The sequence below is a fragment of the Petromyzon marinus genome, chromosome 29 (genome assembly GCF_048934315.1).
Source record: "Petromyzon marinus isolate PM22_M1 ecotype Great Lakes invasive population chromosome 29, UKy_Petmar_22M1.pri1.0, whole genome shotgun sequence".
Classification (NCBI taxonomy): domain Eukaryota; kingdom Metazoa; phylum Chordata; class Hyperoartia; order Petromyzontiformes; family Petromyzontidae; genus Petromyzon; species Petromyzon marinus.
Window position 1 is genome coordinate 11,613,883 of NC_133695.1, and position 18,082 is coordinate 11,631,964.

Sequence of the window (18,082 nt, forward strand, 5' to 3'; positions counted from 1 at the left end):
CAACTTAGATTAAGGACATCAGTCTAACTCCGTATGCAATAAACAAAAACACGGCCAAAACCAATTTTTTTTCGAAATCACCAAAATAAAAGCCATAAATGCAATGTAGCAGTGATCATAGGGACTGTGACCGAATTTTTAACAATAAACTACATAAATTATAACACCAAAATCTAGAGCCATATTTTAGGCCACTGAATAGCAGTGGCAGCTAGGGGTGTACAACTCCTCTAGAGCAGTTTTGAGTGAAGATCTCATAGGTAGTGATTCAAGTTGCAGTTTATTGGCAATAGCATTCCAGACCCTGGGGGCATCAATAGCCAAAGGCCCTTCCTCCGGTTTTTGTACGGCAATAGGGAATGTGAAGCTGGTAGATGAGCGAAGACCTGAGGCCAAATTTGTTCTTTGAAGCAGAGAGGAGATCCAGTAGGTAGTCTGCGGATTTTTTTGTAAGTACATGGTGAATAAATAAGATCTGGTGCACAAGCCATCGAACATTAAGAGATGTTAAGTTTGGCCCAATGTAGAGATCACAGTGGTGAGTCCTATATGGGCAGTTCAATGCAAATCTTAAGCCCGAGTGATAGATGGAATCAAGCTTCTTCAGTACAGTACATGGGGCTGATTTATACACAATGTCACAGTAGTCAAGTAGAGGCAGTATGGTAGCTTTTATCAATTCCAAACGGAACATTGGGGGGAAACTGATTGTGTCGATACAGAAAACCAATTTTTATTTTTGTCTTTTTACCAATACAATCAATGTGATCTTCAAAATTAAGTTTTGAATCCAGGATGACCCCAAGATACATATAGATCTTAACTTGCTCTATTTGATAATTATTCAAGAAATGTAATTGGGGAAAAAATGACTTCCTGCTTTAATCCCGGTGAGAAGCATAGCACCTTGGTTTTGGAGGTATTCAAGACTAGTTTTAGAGAAACTAGCTGATGTTGTAGTTTGTTGAAATCACCCTGGAGCTTGGCAATCACGTCATCTGGAGAGCGGCCAGCAGTAATCAGTATCGTGTCATCTGCAAAAAGATTTACCCTGGAATGATCCAGGTCAGTGCCCAAGTCATTGACATAAAGAGAGAACAAGAGGGGGCCGAGGATGGAACCCTGTGGAACCCCTTTTGTTATCTTAACACTGTTTGACCTCCAACCATCTGTGAATACAGTTTGGGTGCGAGAAAATAGGTAATTTTTTAACCATTGTACTGTGTTCTCGGAAAAACCGAGGCAACTTAGTTTACTAAGCAGGGTGTTGTGGTCTACTGTATAAAAAGCTTTGGACAGGTCAAGAAAAAGACAGGCACAGTACTGCTTATTATCAAGGCTATTGTAAATTTGATTCAAATAGTCTAATGCAGCAGATGTGGTGCTGTATTTATTTCGGAACGCAGATTGTTTTAGATGTAGTAGATTGTTGGTTGAAGGAAACTGCTAATTTGGTAGTTCAATAATTTTTCAAAAATGTTCATCAATGGGGACAAAATTGAGATAGGTCGGTAGTTATTGGGATAATCTTTAGGGCCCCCTTTGTGAAGTGGACGGACATAGGAATGTTTCCATTCTAGAGGAACTGATCCTTCTTTGATGGCCAGGTTGAAAATATGGGCTATAGGTTTGTATATTAGGTGACCTAATATACAAAGGTGACCAACAGTTAGTAGAGGGAAAACTATCTGCTCCGGTAGAGGAGGACCCTTTGAGGTAGGACAGTTGTTTCAGAACATTACTTTCGTGGATTGGTTGGAAACTAAATTCCTTTAATGTTTGGACAGGGGTGTAGGAATTTGCAGGAGCAGGGGTGACTCCCAATACATTATCAAAAAGATTACCAGCTTCAGAAAAATGAAGGTTAAAATTGTCAACTATTTTTTGGGATCTGAAAAATATTCCCCATTTCGGTTAAGCTCAACGGGCAGATTGTCTGTTTTGGATGCCTTTTCGATAGATTTGATTGTTTTCCAAAAATCCTGGCATTTCCATGTGATTCCAGGAGAGTGGAGAAAAAGTAGGCATTTTTTGCATGCCGTATTTTTTTACGCATCTATTCCTTAAAATCCTGTATTCTAGACAGTCATTTACCAAATTACTTTTCTGAGCACATGCCCAAGCCTTGTCCCTAGTTTTCATGAGCTTTGTAATCAAAGGATCATACCATGGTGGGCGGTTGCCTTTTATTTTAAATCTAACCAATGGAGCATGTTTGTTAAGAATTTGGAAAAACGTGTACCTGAAGGTCTCCCAAGCCGTAGTCACGTTGGGGATATCACAGACCTTATCAATATCCGTGTGAAGCACATCATTTGTAAATGCCTGAGTGCTGAAGTGCCTCAAAGAGTGCTTCTCAACAATTTTAGGGGGGGCTTTGGGTCTGGCTGATGATCTCACCCCAAAAATGAAGGAGTGATCACTAAGGTTATTACCCAGAACACCAGTCAGTGCGAAATTGTGAGGGACATTTGTCAATAGGACGTCAAGCAGAGTTGACTGTCCCGGATTTTTTAGGTTAGGTCTTTTGGGGACATTTATTAATTGAAACAGGTTAAATTCATATGTAAAATTTGTGGCCACGGCCAGTGGGTTTAGCCAATTCCAATTTAGATCACCCACTAAAACTATTTCACCTTTAGGGAGGCCCCCCAAAAGCTCTCTCAGTGCCGATGCAGCTTCAACATCCTTCCCACTAGGCGGTCTATAGCAGCACACTACCAATATTTGTTGATTATTTGGGAGAGTTATTCTGAGAGCCAAAACTTCAAAGCAACATTTTTTAAACAAGGAGTGAGCTGGTGAACATGCAATAGTATAACGAACATAGATGGCAATTCCACCTCCTTTAGATCCTCGGTCAAGCCGACAAAGGTTGTAGTTGTCAATCGTAATCTGCAAGCCATTGACGGCAGGAGTGAGAAATGTTTCTGTTAGGCAAAAAATGTCCGGGTCAAGATTTGGCACTTCTAGTTTTAGTTGACTTAATGAGTAGGGTGAGTAGGGTGAGTAGGGTGAGTATGGTCAGTAGGGTGAGTAGGGTGAGTAGGGTGAGTAGGGTCAGTAGGGTGAGTAGGGTCAGTAGGGTGAGTAGGGTCAGTAGGATGTGTAGGGTCAGTAGGGTGAGTAGGGTCAGTAGGGTGAGTAGGGTCAGTAGGGTGAGTAGGGTGAGTAGGGTCAGTAGGGTGAGTAGGGTGAGTAGGGTGAGTAGGATGAGTAGGGTCAGTAGGGTGAGTAGGATGAGTAGGGTCAGTAGGGTGAGTAGGGTGAGTAGGGTCAGTAGGGTCAGCTGGGTCAGTCGGATGAGTAGGGTCAGTAGGGTGAGTAGGGTCAGTCGGATGAGTAGGATGAGTAGGGTCAGTAGGGTGAGTAGGGTGAGTAGGGTCAGTAGGGTCAGTAGGGTGAGTAGGGTCAGTAGGGTGAGTAGGGTGAGTAGGATCGGTAGGGTGAGTAGGATCAGTAGGGTCAGTAGGATGAGTAGGGTCAGTAGGGTCAGTAGGGTGAATAGGGTCAGTAGGGTCAGTAGGGTGAGTAGGGTCGGTAGGCTGAGTAGGGTGAGTAGGATCGGTAGGGTGAGTAGGGTCAGTAGGGTGAGTAGGGTCAGTAGAGTGAGTAGGGTCAGTAGGGTCAGTAGGGTCAGTAGGGTTAGTAGGGTCAGTAGGGTGAGTAGGGTCAGTAGGGTGAGTAGGGTGAGTAGGGTCAGTAGGGTCGGTAGGGTGAGTAGGGTGAGTAGGGTCAGTAGGGTGAGTAGGATGAGTAGGGTCAGTAGGGTGAGTAGGGTTAGTAGGGTCAGTAGGGTGAGTAGGGTGAGTAGGGTCAGTAGGGTGAGTAGGATGAGTAGGGTCAGTAGGGTGAGTAGGGTTAGTAGGGTCAGTAGGGTGAGTAGGGTCAGTAGGGTGAGTAGGGCGAGTAGGGTCAGTAGGGTGAGTAGGCTCAGTAGGGTCAGTAGGGTGAGTAGGGTCAGTAGGATGAGTAGGGTCAGTAGGGTGAGTAGGATGAGTAGGGTCAGTAGGGTGAGTAGGGTGAGTAAGGTGAGTAGGGTTAGTAGGGTCAGTAGGGTGAGTAGGGTCAGTAGGGTGAGTAGGGTCAGTAGGGTGAGTAGGGTGAGTAGGGTCAGTAGGGTGAGTAGGCTCAGTAGGGTCAGTAGGGTGAGTAGGGTCAGTAGGGTGAGTAAGGTGAGTAGGGTGAGTAAGGTGAGTAGGATGAGTACGGTCAGTAGGGTCAGTAGGGTGAGTAGGGTCAGTAGGGTGAGTAGGGTGAGTAGGGTCAGTAGGGTGAGTAGGGTGAGTAGGGTGAGTAGGGTCAGTTGGGTGAGTAGGGTCAGTAGGGTGAGTAGGGTCAGTAGGGTGAGTTGGGTGAGTAGGGTCAGTAGTGTCAGTAGGGTCAGTAGGGTGAGTAGGGTCAATAGGATGAGTAGGGTGAGTAGGGTCAGTAGGGTGAGTAGGGTCAGTAGGGTGAGTAGGGTCAGTAGGGTGAGTAGGGTGAGTAGGGTCAGTAGTGTCAGTAGGGTGAGTAGGGTCAGTAGTGTCAGTAGGGTGAGTAGGGTGAGTAGGGTCAATAGGATGAGTAGGGTCAGCGCTACAGAGCGCTCCGACAGAATACATCAGCATCATCATCAGCAGCGCCGTGGGAGTTTATAATTCACAAAATGTACACATCCAGCGTTAACAAAAACAGTGCGTAAAGTGAAAACTAATTTCTCCAAGATGTAACAACCATTTCTTTAGGGCAGCACGCTGTGTTTAGTCTGTGTCACCTTCAACCTGCGGTACTTATTAAGTTGTTGGAGTTCGGGGCAGCTCAAGAACGTGGCCCGATCTAAGTTGGAGGTCGTTTGGTCCCAGTCCATCGACGACATCGCGATATCGCGATATTCATACCTTCATATCGTGATATCGCTATATCGTAATATCGCCAAATCGTGCCGATATTACGATATCGTTTTGATATCGCCACGATATATACGATACAGCTAGGATCTTCTATATCGTGGGAATATCGCTATATCGTGGCGATATTATTACGATATAAATACGATATCGCTACGATATGTACGATATCGATACAATCGTCTATATCGTAGCAATATCGTAACGATATTGCCATATCGTGGCGATACGCCCCACCCCCTCATGACGTCACGTCGCGAGTGCGCCAGCGGCCAATGGGCGCGCAGTGGCGCGGCGCGCGTGAGGCCGGGGTCCGCGACTCAACGATTCTCCGTCACGATTCGAGAGTCGACAATCGATTCGCCTATCCTCTTCTTTAACTTGCATCGCTACATCCAATCGTGCGCGGTATTTGACGCGCGTGGGCAGCAACCTCATGCGGGGTCCCAGGTGTCGAATGACTGGGGGAATAGCGGATAGCGTAAAAGGAGGCAGCGCATGACACGGGGCAACAAATCGAACGGAATCGAATCGTGATATTGGTTCGGATCGTGAACGTTGAATCGCGGGTGAGGGAGTCGCGAACTCGCCGTGGTGTGGAGCGGTGGCAGGTCGGTGCCTGCTGTGTGTTAGAACATGTGTGTTGTGTTAGAACATGTGTGTTGTGTGTTAGAACAGGTGTGTTGTGTGTTAGAACAGGTGTGTTGTGTGTTAGAACATGTGTGTTGTGTGTTAGAACATGTGTGTTAGAACATGTGTGTTGTGTTAGAACATGTGTGTTGTGTGTTAGAACATGTGTGTTGTGTGTTAGAACATGTGTGTTGTGTGTTAGAACATGTGTGTTGTGTGTTAGAACATGTGTGTTGTGTGTTAGAACATGTGTGTTGTGTGTTAGAACATGTGTGTTGTGTGTTAGAACATGTGTGTTGTGTGTTAGAACATGTGTGTTGTGTGTTAGAACATGTGTGTTAGAACATGTGTGTTGTGTGTTAGAACATGTGTGTTGTGTGTTAGAACATGTGTATTAGAACATGTGTGTTGTGTGTTAGAACATGTGTGTTGTGTGTTAGAACATGTGTGTTGTGTGTTAGAACATGTGTGTTGTGTGTTAGAACATGTGTGTTGTGTGTTAGAACATGTGTGTTGTGTGTTAGAACATGTGTGTTAGAACATGTGTGTTGTGTGTTAGAACATGTGTGTTGTGTGTTAGAACATGTGTGTTGTGTGTTAAAACATGTGTGTTGTGTGTTAGAACATGTGTGTTGTGTGTTAGAACATGTGTGTTGTGTGTTAGCACATGTGTGTTGTGTTAGAACATGTGTGTTAGAACATGTGTGTTGTGTGTTAAAACATGTGTGTTGTGTGTTAGAACATGTGTGTTGTGTGTTAGAACATGTGTGTTGTGTGTTAGAACATGTGTGTTAGAACATGTGTGTTGTGTGTTAGAACATGTGTGTTGTGTGTTAGAACATGTGTGTTATAACATGTGTGTTGTGTGTTAGAACATGTGTGTTGTGTGTTAGAACATGTGTGTTAGAACATGTGTGTTGTGTGTTAGAACATGTGTGTTGTGTGTTAGAACATGTGTGTTGTGTGTTAGCACATGTGTGTTGTGTGTTAGAACATGCGTGTTAGAACAGGTGTGTTGTGTTAGAACATGTGTGTTGTGTGTTATAACAGGTGTGTTAGAACATGTGTGTTGTGTGTTAGAACATGTGTGTTGTGTTAGAACAGGTGTGTTGTGTTAGAACATGTGTGTTGTGTGTTAGAACATGTGTGTTGTGTTAGAACATGTGTGTTGTGTGTTAGAACATGTGTGTTGTGTTAGAACATGTGTGTTAGAACATGTGTGTTGTGTGTTAAAACATGTGTGTTGTGTTAGGACATGTGTGTTGTGTTAGAACATGTGTGTTGTGTTAGAACATGTGTGTTGTGTTAGGACATGTGTGTTGTGTTAGAACATGTGTGTTGTGTTAGAACATGTGTGTTAGAACATGTGTGTTGTGTGTTAAAACATGTGTGTTGTGTTAGAACATGTGTGTTGTGTTAGAACATGTGTGTTGTGTTAGAACATGTGTGTTGTGTGTTAGAACATGTGTGTTGTGTGTTAGAACATGCGTAGTGTGTGTTAGAACATGTGTGTTGTGTTAGAACATGTGTGTTGTGTGTTAGAACATGTGTGTTAGAACATGTGTGTTGTGTGTTAGAACATGTGTGTTGTGTTAGAACATGTGTGTTGTGTTAGAACATGTGTGTTGTGTTAGAACATGTGTGTTGTGTGTTAGAACATGTGTGTTGTGTGTTAGAACATGTGTGTTAGAACATGTGTGCTGTGTGTTAGAACATGTGTGTTAGAACATGTGTGTTGTGTGTTAGAACATGTGTGTTGTGTGTTAGAACATGTGTGTTGTGTGTTAGAACAGGTGTGTTGTGTGTTAGAACAGGTGTGTTGTGTTAGAACATGTGTGTTAGAACATGTGTGTTGTGTTAGAACATGTGTGTTAGAACATGTGTGTTAGAACATGTGTGTTGTGTGTTAGAACATGTGTGTTAGAACATGTGTGTTAGAACATGTGTGTTGTGTTAGAACATGTGTGTTGTGTTAGAACATGTGTGTTGTGTTAGAACAGGTGTGTTGTGTGTTAGAACATGTGTGTTAGAACATGTGTGTTGTGTTAGAACATGTGTGTTGTGTTAGAACATGTGTGTTGTGTGTTAGAACATGCGTGTTGTGTGTTAGAACATGTGTGTTGTGTTAGAACATGTGTGTTGTGTTAGAACATGTGTGTTAGAACATGTGTGTTAGAACATGTGTGTTGTGTGTTAGAACATGTGTGTTGTGTGTTAGAACAGGTGTGTTGTGTGTTAGAACATGTGTGTTAGAACATGTGTGTTGTGTGTTAGAACATGTGTGTTGTGTGTTAGAACAGGTGTGTTGTGTGTTAGAACATGTGTGTTAGAACATGTGTGTTAGAACATGTGTGTTGTGTTAGAACATGTGTGTTGTGTGTTAGAACATGTGTGTTGTGTGTTAGAACAGGTGTGTTGTGTGTTAGAACAGGTGTGTTAGAACATGTGTGCTGTGTGTTAGAACATGTGTGTTGTGTGTTAGAACATGTGTGTTGTGTTAGAACATGTGTGTTAGAACATGTGTGTTGTGTGTTAGAACATGTGTGTTGTGTGTTAGAACATGTGTGTTGTGTTAGAACATGTGTGTTGTGTGTTAGAACATGTGTGTTGTGTTAGAACATGTGTGTTGTGTTAGAACATGTGTGTTAGAACATGTGTGTTAGAACATGTGTGTTAGCACATGTGTGTTGTGTGTTAGAACATGTGTGTTGTGTGTTAGAACATGTGTGTTGTGTGTTAGAACATGTGTGTTGTGTTAGAACATGTGTGTTGTGTGTTAGAACATGTGTGTTGTGTGTTAGAACATGTGTGTTGTGTGTGTTAGAACATGTGTGTTGTGTGTTAGAACATGTGTGTTGTGTTAGAACATGTGTGTTAGAACATGTGTGTTAGAACATGTGTGTTAGCACATGTGTGTTGTGTGTTAGAACATGTGTGTTGTGTGTTAGAACATGTGTGTTGTGTGTTAGAACATGTGTGTTGTGTGTTAGAACATGTGTGTTGTGTGTTAGAACATGTGTGTTGTGTGTTAGCACATGTGTTGTGTGTTAGAACATGTGTGTTGTGTTAGAACATGTGTGTTGTGTTATAACATGTGTGTTAGAACATGTGTGTTAGAACATGTGTGTTGTGTGTTAGAACATGTGTGTTGTGTTAGAACATGTGTGTTGTGTGTTAGAACATGTGTGTTGTGTTAGAACATGTGTGTTAGAACATGTGTGTTAGAACATGTGTGTTAGAACATGTGTGTTGTGTGTTAGAACATGTGTGTTGTGTTAGAACATGTGTGTTGTGTTAGAACATGTGTGTTAGAACATGTGTGTTAGCACATGTGTGTTGTGTGTTAGAACATGTGTGTTGTGTGTTAGAACATGTGTGTTGTGTGTTAGAACATGTGTGTTGTGTGTTAGAACATGTGTGTTGTGTGTGTTAGAACATGCGTGTTGTGTGTTAGCACATGTGTGTTAGAACATGCGTGTTGTGTGTTAGAACATGTGTGTTAGAACATGTGTGTTGTGTGTTAGAACATGTGTGTTGTGTGTGTTAGAACATGTGTGTTGTGTGTTAGAACATGCGTAGTGTGTGTTAGAACATGTGTGTTGTGTGTTAGAACATGTGTGTTGTGTGTTAGAACATGTGTGTTGTGTTAGAACATGTGTGTTGTGTTAGAACATGTGTGTTGTGTTAGAACATGTGTGTTGTGTGTTAGAACATGTGTGTTGTGTTAGCACATGTGTGTTGTGTGTTAGCACATGTGCGTTGTGTTAGAACATGTGTGTTGTGTTAGAACATGTGTATTGTGTTAGAACATGTGTGTTGTGTTAGAACATGTGTGTTAGAACATGTGTGTTGTGTTAGAACATGTGTGTTGTGTTAGAACATGTGTTGTGTGTTAGAACATGCGTGTTGTGTGTTATAACATGTGTGTTAGAACATGTGTGTTGTGTGTTAGAACATGCGTGTTGTGTGTTAGAACATGCGAGTTGTGTGTTAGAACATGCGAGTTGTGTGTTAGAACATGCGCGTTGTGTGTTAGAACGTGTGTTGTGTGTTAGAACATGCGTGTTGTGTGTTAGAACATGTGTGTTAGAACATGTGTGTTAGAACATGTGTGTTGTGTTAGAACATGCGTGTTGTGTGTTAGAACGTGTGTTAGAACATGCGTGTTGTGTGTTAGAACGTGCGTGTTGTGTGTTAGAACATGCGTGTTGTGTGTTAGAACATGTGTGTTGTGTGTTAGAACATGTGTGTTGTGTTAGAACATGTGTGTTGTGTGTTAGAACATGTGTGTTGTGTTAGAACATGTGTGTTAGAACATGTGTGTTAGAACATGTGTGTTGTGTGTTAGAACATGTGTGTTGTGTTAGAACATGTGTGTTGTGTTAGAACATGTGTGTTAGAACATGTGTGTTAGCACATGTGTGTTGTGTGTTAGAACATGCGTGTTGTGTGTTAGAACATGTGTGTTAGAACATGTGTGTTAGAACATGTGTGTTGTGTTAGAACATGCGTGTTGTGTGTTAGAACGTGTGTTAGAACATGCGTGTTGTGTGTTAGAACGTGCGTGTTGTGTGTTAGAACATGCGTGTTGTGTGTTAGAACATGTGTGTTGTGTGTTAGAACATGTGTGTTGTGTTAGAACATGTGTGTTGTGTGTTAGAACATGTGTGTTGTGTTAGAACATGTGTGTTAGAACATGTGTGTTAGAACATGTGTGTTAGAACATGTGTGTTGTGTGTTAGAACATGTGTGTTGTGTTAGAACATGTGTGTTGTGTTAGAACATGTGTGTTAGAACATGTGTGTTAGCACATGTGTGTTGTGTGTTAGAACATGTGTGTTGTGTGTTAGAACATGTGTGTTGTGTGTTAGAACATGTGTGTTGTGTGTGTTAGAACATGCGTGTTGTGTGTTAGAACATGTGTGTTGTGTGTTAGAACATGCGTGTTGTGTGTTAGCACATGTGTGTTAGAACATGCGTGTTGTGTGTTAGAACATGTGTGTTAGAACATGTGTGTTGTGTGTTAGAACATGTGTGGTGTGTGTTAGAACATGTGTGTTGTGTGTTAGAACATGCGTAGTGTGTGTTAGAACATGTGTGTTGTGTGTTAGAACATGTGTGTTGTGTGTTAGAACATGTGTGTTGTGTGTTAGAACATGTGTGTTGTGTGTTAGAACATGTGTGTTGTGTGTTAGAACATGTGTGTTGTGTGTTAGAACATGTGTGTTGTGTGTTAGAACATGTGTGTTGTGTGTTAGAACATGTGTGTTGTGTGTGTTAGAACATGCGTGTTGTGTGTTAGAACATGTGTGTTGTGTGTTAGAACATGCGTGTTGTGTGTTAGCACATGTGTGTTAGAACATGCGTGTTGTGTGTTAGAACATGTGTGTTAGAACATGTGTGTTGTGTGTTAGAACATGTGTGTTGTGTGTGTTAGAACATGTGTGTTGTGTGTTAGAACATGCGTAGTGTGTGTTAGAACATGTGTGTTGTGTGTTAGAACATGTGTGTTGTGTGTTAGAACATGTGTGTTGTGTTAGAACATGTGTGTTGTGTTAGAACATGTGTGTTGTGTTAGAACATGTGTGTTGTGTGTTAGAACATGTGTGTTGTGTTAGCACATGTGTGTTGTGTGTTAGCACATGTGCGTTGTGTTAGAACATGTGTGTTGTGTTAGAACATGTGTATTGTGTTAGAACATGTGTGTTGTGTTAGAACATGTGTGTTAGAACATGTGTGTTGTGTTAGAACATGTGTGTTGTGTTAGAACATGTGTGTTGTGTTAGAACATGCGTGTTGTGTGTTATAACATGTGTGTTAGAACATGTGTGTTGTGTGTTAGAACATGCGTGTTGTGTGTTAGAACATGCGAGTTGTGTGTTAGAACATGCGAGTTGTGTGTTAGAACATGCGCGTTGTGTGTTAGAACGTGTGTTGTGTGTTAGAACATGCGTGTTGTGTGTTAGAACATGTGTGTTAGAACATGTGTGTTAGAACATGTGTGTTGTGTTAGAACATGCGTGTTGTGTGTTAGAACGTGTGTTAGAACATGCGTGTTGTGTGTTAGAACGTGCGTGTTGTGTGTTAGAACATGCGTGTTGTGTGTTAGAACATGTGTGTTGTGTGTTAGAACATGTGTGTTGTGTTAGAACATGTGTGTTGTGTGTTAGAACATGTGTGTTGTGTTAGAACATGTGTGTTAGAACATGTGTGTTAGAACATGTGTGTTGTGTGTTAGAACATGTGTGTTGTGTTAGAACATGTGTGTTGTGTTAGAACATGTGTGTTAGAACATGTGTGTTAGCACATGTGTGTTGTGTGTTAGAACATGCGTGTTGTGTGTTAGAACATGTGTGTTAGAACATGTGTGTTAGAACATGTGTGTTGTGTTAGAACATGCGTGTTGTGTGTTAGAACGTGTGTTAGAACATGCGTGTTGTGTGTTAGAACGTGCGTGTTGTGTGTTAGAACATGCGTGTTGTGTGTTAGAACATGTGTGTTGTGTGTTAGAACATGTGTGTTGTGTTAGAACATGTGTGTTGTGTGTTAGAACATGTGTGTTGTGTTAGAACATGTGTGTTAGAACATGTGTGTTAGAACATGTGTGTTGTGTGTTAGAACATGTGTGTTGTGTTAGAACATGTGTGTTGTGTTAGAACATGTGTGTTAGAACATGTGTGTTAGCACATGTGTGTTGTGTGTTAGAACATGTGTGTTGTGTGTTAGAACATGTGTGTTGTGTGTTAGAACATGTGTGTTGTGTGTTAGAACATGCGTGTTGTGTGTTAGAACATGTGTGTTGTGTGTTAGAACATGCGTGTTGTGTGTTAGCACATGTGTGTTAGAACATGCGTGTTGTGTGTTAGAACATGTGTGTTAGAACATGTGTGTTGTGTGTTAGAACATGTGTGGTGTGTGTTAGAACATGTGTGTTGTGTGTTAGAACATGCGTAGTGTGTGTTAGAACATGTGTGTTGTGTGTTAGAACATGTGTGTTGTGTTAGAACATGTGTGTTGTGTTAGAACATGTGTGTTGTGTTAGAACATGTGTGTTGTGTGTTAGAACATGTGTGTTGTGTTAGCACATGTGTGTTGTGTGTTAGCACATGTGCGTTGTGTTAGAACATGTGTGTTGTGTTAGAACATGTGTATTGTGTTAGAACATGTGTGTTGTGTTAGAACATGTGTGTTAGAACATGTGTGTTGTGTTAGAACATGTGTGTTGTGTTAGAACATGTGTTGTGTGTTAGAACATGCGTGTTGTGTGTTATAACATGTGTGTTAGAACATGTGTGTTGTGTGTTAGAACATGCGTGTTGTGTGTTAGAACATGCGAGTTGTGTGTTAGAACATGCGAGTTGTGTGTTAGAACATGCGCGTTGTGTGTTAGAACGTGTGTTGTGTGTTAGAACATGCGTGTTGTGTGTTAGAACATGTGTGTTAGAACATGTGTGTTAGAACATGTGTGTTGTGTTAGAACATGCGTGTTGTGTGTTAGAACGTGTGTTAGAACATGCGTGTTGTGTGTTAGAACGTGCGTGTTGTGTGTTAGAACATGCGTGTTGTGTGTTAGAACATGCGAGTTGTGTGTTAGGACATGCGTGTTGTGTGTTAGGACATGCGTGTTGTGTGTTAGAACATGCGTGTTAGAACAGGTGTGTTAGAACCTGTGTGTTGTGTGTTAGAACATGTGTTAGAACATGCGTGTTGTGTGTTAGAACATGCGTGTTGTGTGTTAGAACATGCGTGTTGTGTGTTAGAACATGCGTGTTAGAACATGCGTGTTGTGTGTTAAAACATGCGTGTTGTGTTAGAACATGTGTTAGAACATGCGTGTTGTGTGTTACGACACGCATGTTGTGTGTTAGAACATGCGTGTTGTGTGTTAGAACATGCGTGTTGTGTGTTAGAACATGCGTGTTGTGTGTTAGAACATGCGTGTTGTGTGTTAGAACATGCGAGTTGTGTGTTAGAACATGCGCGTTGTGTGTTAGAACGTGTGTTGTGTGTTAGAACATGCGTGTTGTGTGTTAGAACATGTGTGTTAGAACATGTGTTGTGTGTTAGAACATGCGTGTTGTGTGTTAGAACATACGTGTTGTGTGTTAGAACATGTGTGTTAGAACATGTGTGTTGTGTTAGAACATGTGTGTTGTGTGTTAGAACATGCGTGTTGTGTGTTAGAACATGTGTGTTGTGTGTTATAACGTGTGTTAGAACATGCGTGTTGTGTGTTAGAACATGTGAGTTGTGTGTTAGGACATGTGTGTTGTGTGTTAGAAATTGCGTGTTGTGTGTTAGAACATGCGCGTTGTGTGTTAGAACATGTGTGTTGTGTGTTAGAACATGCGTGTTGTGTGTTAGAACATGTGTGTTGTGTGTTAGAACATGTATGTTAGAACATGCGTGTTGTGTGTTAGAACATGCGTGTTGTGTGTTACGACACGCGTGTTGTGTGTTAGAACATGGGTGTTAGAACATGCGTGTTGTGTGTTAGAACATGTGTGTTAGAATATGCGTGTTGTGGGTTAGAACATGCGTGTTGTGTGTTAGAACGTGTGTTGTGTTAGGACATGCGTGTTGTGTTAGAACACGTGTGTTGCATGTTAGAACACGCGTGTTGTGTGTTAGAACATGCGTGTTGTGTGTTACGACATGCGTGCTGTGTATTATGACATACATGTTGTGTTAGGACATTCGTCTTGTGTGTTAGAACACGCGTGTTGTGTGTTAGAACATCGGCAGGGTCAGGCCCTGTTCAGCAAATGGTTGGGTTCGTACAAGGGAATAACCTGTTCCAGAACTTTGCGTGGCTGACCTATGCGAGATAAACCCAGTGCAGTAGACAAAGATCCCCCGTGTAGCCTGTAACGGACTGTAGGGGCAAGTGCTGTTAGCGAGCAGCACCTGTGAAGGCCGGCACGGCACACGAGGGGGTGGGTGACCAGCACCACGCCCGGCCACCTTTGTCTCCCCAGTGGCGATTTCCACGTCATAAGCCACTACGTTGAGCTACCATTTGTGGCCAGGTTGCTTCTCAAAAAGGGCTAGAAAGCTCAGTGGGCCTTGCCTAGTAAAATGAAAAACTTTAATTGTTTATCTTCTTTGGTTCTTTCGGTAAAGTCACGTAGAATGAGAATAAAATAATAAATTGATAAAATAAAATAACACAATAATATTCTCACGACGTTTCGGCCACAACACAAGCGGCCTTCATCAGGTGAAGGGGGCGAGACTGTCTGGTAGGACAGCGCTGGAGTGAGAGAGCCACGTTCAGATCACGGCTTTTAAGCTGTGTGAGAGGAACAAAGCGCCTTGACGAAGGAATTAGCATATAATTTAGCATTGAAATGGCTGAATGATTAGCTTGTGACTGGTCACAGAAATAGCTATGTTAAAAGTTAAAGCATACACATCCGCAGAGGCACCCATTGTTAAAATTGTTACCGAAAGAACCAAAGAAGATGAATCATTGCAGTCACGAAAGCTTTAAATCGAAATTTAATTGTTTACTCTTAGATCTGTAAACAATCGTTGGCTTTTGAAATCTGTCCGAGCACACGGTTATTGGCCAGGAATCAATCATTTGTAACACAAGTATTTCTTGTTTCAATGCGCGTGTGTGTGCAGAGAGGCGTGAAAGACCGAGACCACCAGAGGGACACTATGGGAAAGGAGAAGGCTGGGGTGAAGGAGCTGGAGTTTGGGGGCCCACTAGGTAAGTGACAGCGCAGCTGTGCGGGCCATTACGGGTAAGATTTTTGTTATCCGTTAGATAACATTTTGGCTTTGACCTTCTGGGAATCATCGGCAGGGTCAGGCCCTGTTCAGCAAATGGTTGCGTGCGTACAAGGGGATAGACAAGTTTTGAAGCGAGGTGCAAGCGCAGAATGTTGGGACGTGAAAGAAAACACTCCACGTGGAACCCGCACACTCCTGATCCAGACGCAGGTCTGTCACAAAGACCCCCCTCATAGCCTTATTACACTTTTGGGGTGGCGCTTTTAACGGGCACCTATGAAGGGCGGCACGGGGGGCGGGGGGGGGGGGGGGGTTGCCAGCACCTGCGACAATGTTTACCACCGCACCAGCTACTCATTTGAGGCCGAGTCGACCTAGGGGAGGGCCGGGACCGGTTCAGATAATCGTCACCACTGGCGTTGGCCGTGAGCGGGGGAACGGAACTCGGCACGCCGGGTTTGTGATGCAGCGTAGCGCTAAGCGCTACACCGCCGCCCCCGAAGTCACGTCAGTCACAAAGATAGACAAAGATCCCCCGTGTAGCCTTAACAGGCTGTAGGGGCAAGTGCTGTTAGCGAGTAGCAACTATGAAGGCCGACACGGCACACGAGGGGGTGGGTGGCCAGCACCACGCCCGGCCACCTTTGTCTCCCCAGTGGCGATGTTCACACATCGCACCAGGTGCTCATTTGAGGCTGAGTAAACCTAGCGTAGGCCCAGAACAGGTTCAGATAATCGTCGCTGGCATTAGCCGTGAGTGGGAATCGAACTCGGGTTCCCGGGTTCGTAGCGCAGCGTAGCGCTATCTGCTACACTACCGCTGCCCAGTGCACACACACACACACTCTCTGAGTTCAGCAACTTCGCTGCGTCATGCGGCACATTCAGAATTAGTTATTGCACCGCTTCCAGACACTTTAAAGAAATCACCACATGGGACCTACCACACCTACCACATTAGATATACACTGTAATATCCACGCACCGCATTTACACTTGCTAGGTGGGTGATGAATATATAGATGAACATTATGGCGTTACCCCGGGGTGATTATAGTACCCCGGTTCTCGGACAATGTCCGTGATGCAGTCACTTTTAGTGCGTTGATGGTCGGCGATGCGGCAATCGACTCATCTCGAGGAGCTGTCCACGATGCACCATCACCGCCACGGTGCGTACCCAGAGCGTTCAGGGTTTCGGCACAATCGTCCTCGCTGCGTTTCGACATCGCGGAGTGTGGCGCTGATTTCGGATTGATTGGTACCCCGGTCGCAGAGTTAAGTAACACCCCTGGGGAAAAAAAATAGTGTCCCAGAAATAAAATATTTAATTGCGTCGGCCATTTTGGAATATTTGGTACCGCGGGGTACCGCCATAAGGATCATGTAACATATATTACATCGTTTTTTAGTGATTTATGAGATTATTTTACGACTTCATATCGCTGCTGCCCTTCACCTTTGCGTTGTTATTTTGTCCAAATGGATGCAAATCATTAATATTGATTGTCTGCTTTTTGGCCAGTACAGTATATACATAATGTGAACAAGGCCAACATTCCAGGCCCACTATAACCGGAATGAGATGGATTAGTTCTGAGCCAGTTTGCCGGGATTGGGCAAGGGCCTAGCGCACAAATTTAGACATTTGTTACGAGAACAGCACACCGGTGTGTTGGAGAGCAAATCCACAACATTTACAATCTGAGTATGACGTTTCACCAGTAATTACAATTAACGTAATCGGGCAACAGCCATATTTGTGGAGAAGTTCTCCTGTTTCGTTCCTTAAACAGAGAGATAGATGTGATGACGTCACTCCCACAACGACCAATTGCACGTATTTAAGAAACGATGATTAAAAAAAAAATGCAATTGAGAAAACATTACAGCTTAAGAACCGATCAACGATTCTCATACTGTTCGGGACACTATTCCAATATCGAACCGGGATATTGAATCCGAATGAGAATCTTTATAACCGGAGGAATCCGATGAGCCACAAAGCTCTTTTTCACAGACGTCCAGTCGGGGCACGGGGTCAGAACGTTACCGACTCATCTCCGAGACTAACAAAGCGCAGTAAACCCGAACCCCCCGTACGGTAGCGCGAACTCGCGACGCCACGCCCGGCGTTCGACCGGCCGTCCAGCGCCGCCGTCGCCGCAACCCGTGCCGCCCGTCCCCGCGCAGGCACCGTGGCGCTGTTGGCGCTGATGCCGTGCACGATCCTGTACCTCGTCCTGCTGTGCGGCTCCGAAGACGGCGGCTTGCTGTCCGTGCCCGCGCCGCCCGGCGGCCTCGCCCAGCTGTGGGACGTGCGGGCGTTCGGCATCTGCGTCGCGTGGATTCTCTTCCAGGCCCTGCTCTACACGCTGCCCATCGGATACGTGAGCGCCCGGCCGGAGCGCCCCCACACTCGCGCGCCGTTCGGGGGGCAGAAACCGCGCGCCCGTCTTTAGTTTCCCCCCCCCCCCCCCCCCCCCACCCCCAACCCCGTGGGTTTTCAGCTTGTGTCGAGTGCCGCTGAAAGAGGAGCCGGAGCGAAACGTCGGAACGCCTCTCCCGTGGCACAGTCTGAAAACGTATCGGAGAGAGAGCGGCACAGCACAACCGCGATGGTCTTAGGCCGTGTTTTATTCTTTGCTCTCTGTTTCCTTCCCTTTGCTAGCGCAGTATTGTTAAATCGCATTGCTAGCACTGACCCTGCACTTCTCTAAGCTGCGTCAATTTTCTCATATCCGTGGAGCAACCAGTTTGTAAGGAATGCTGTTCTGCCCAACAACCCACAGGCACAATCGCGGCATTCAATAATGGCTCTA

The 18,082-nt window shown here is 43.9% G+C and overlaps 1 protein-coding gene across 2 annotated transcripts in view; it reads left to right on the top strand.

The window, feature by feature from the left end:
* The first annotated feature begins 5,305 nt into the window (after positions 1-5,305).
* The window catches only part of TM7SF2 (transmembrane 7 superfamily member 2), a 39,619-nt gene continuing 26,842 nt past the window's right edge, over positions 5,306-18,082 (top strand). Inside the window, exons 1-3 of one of the 2 annotated variants that reach the window (XM_032962604.2) lie at positions 5,306-5,500; positions 15,150-15,237; positions 17,454-17,650. In XM_032962604.2, coding sequence (XP_032818495.2) covers positions 15,186-15,237; positions 17,454-17,650 — 249 coding nt within the window. In that variant the 5' untranslated portion in view covers positions 5,306-5,500; positions 15,150-15,185. The remainder of the gene's footprint in view (positions 5,501-15,149; positions 15,238-17,453; positions 17,651-18,082) is intronic. The other variant, XM_032962605.2, reaches the window with a different exon arrangement.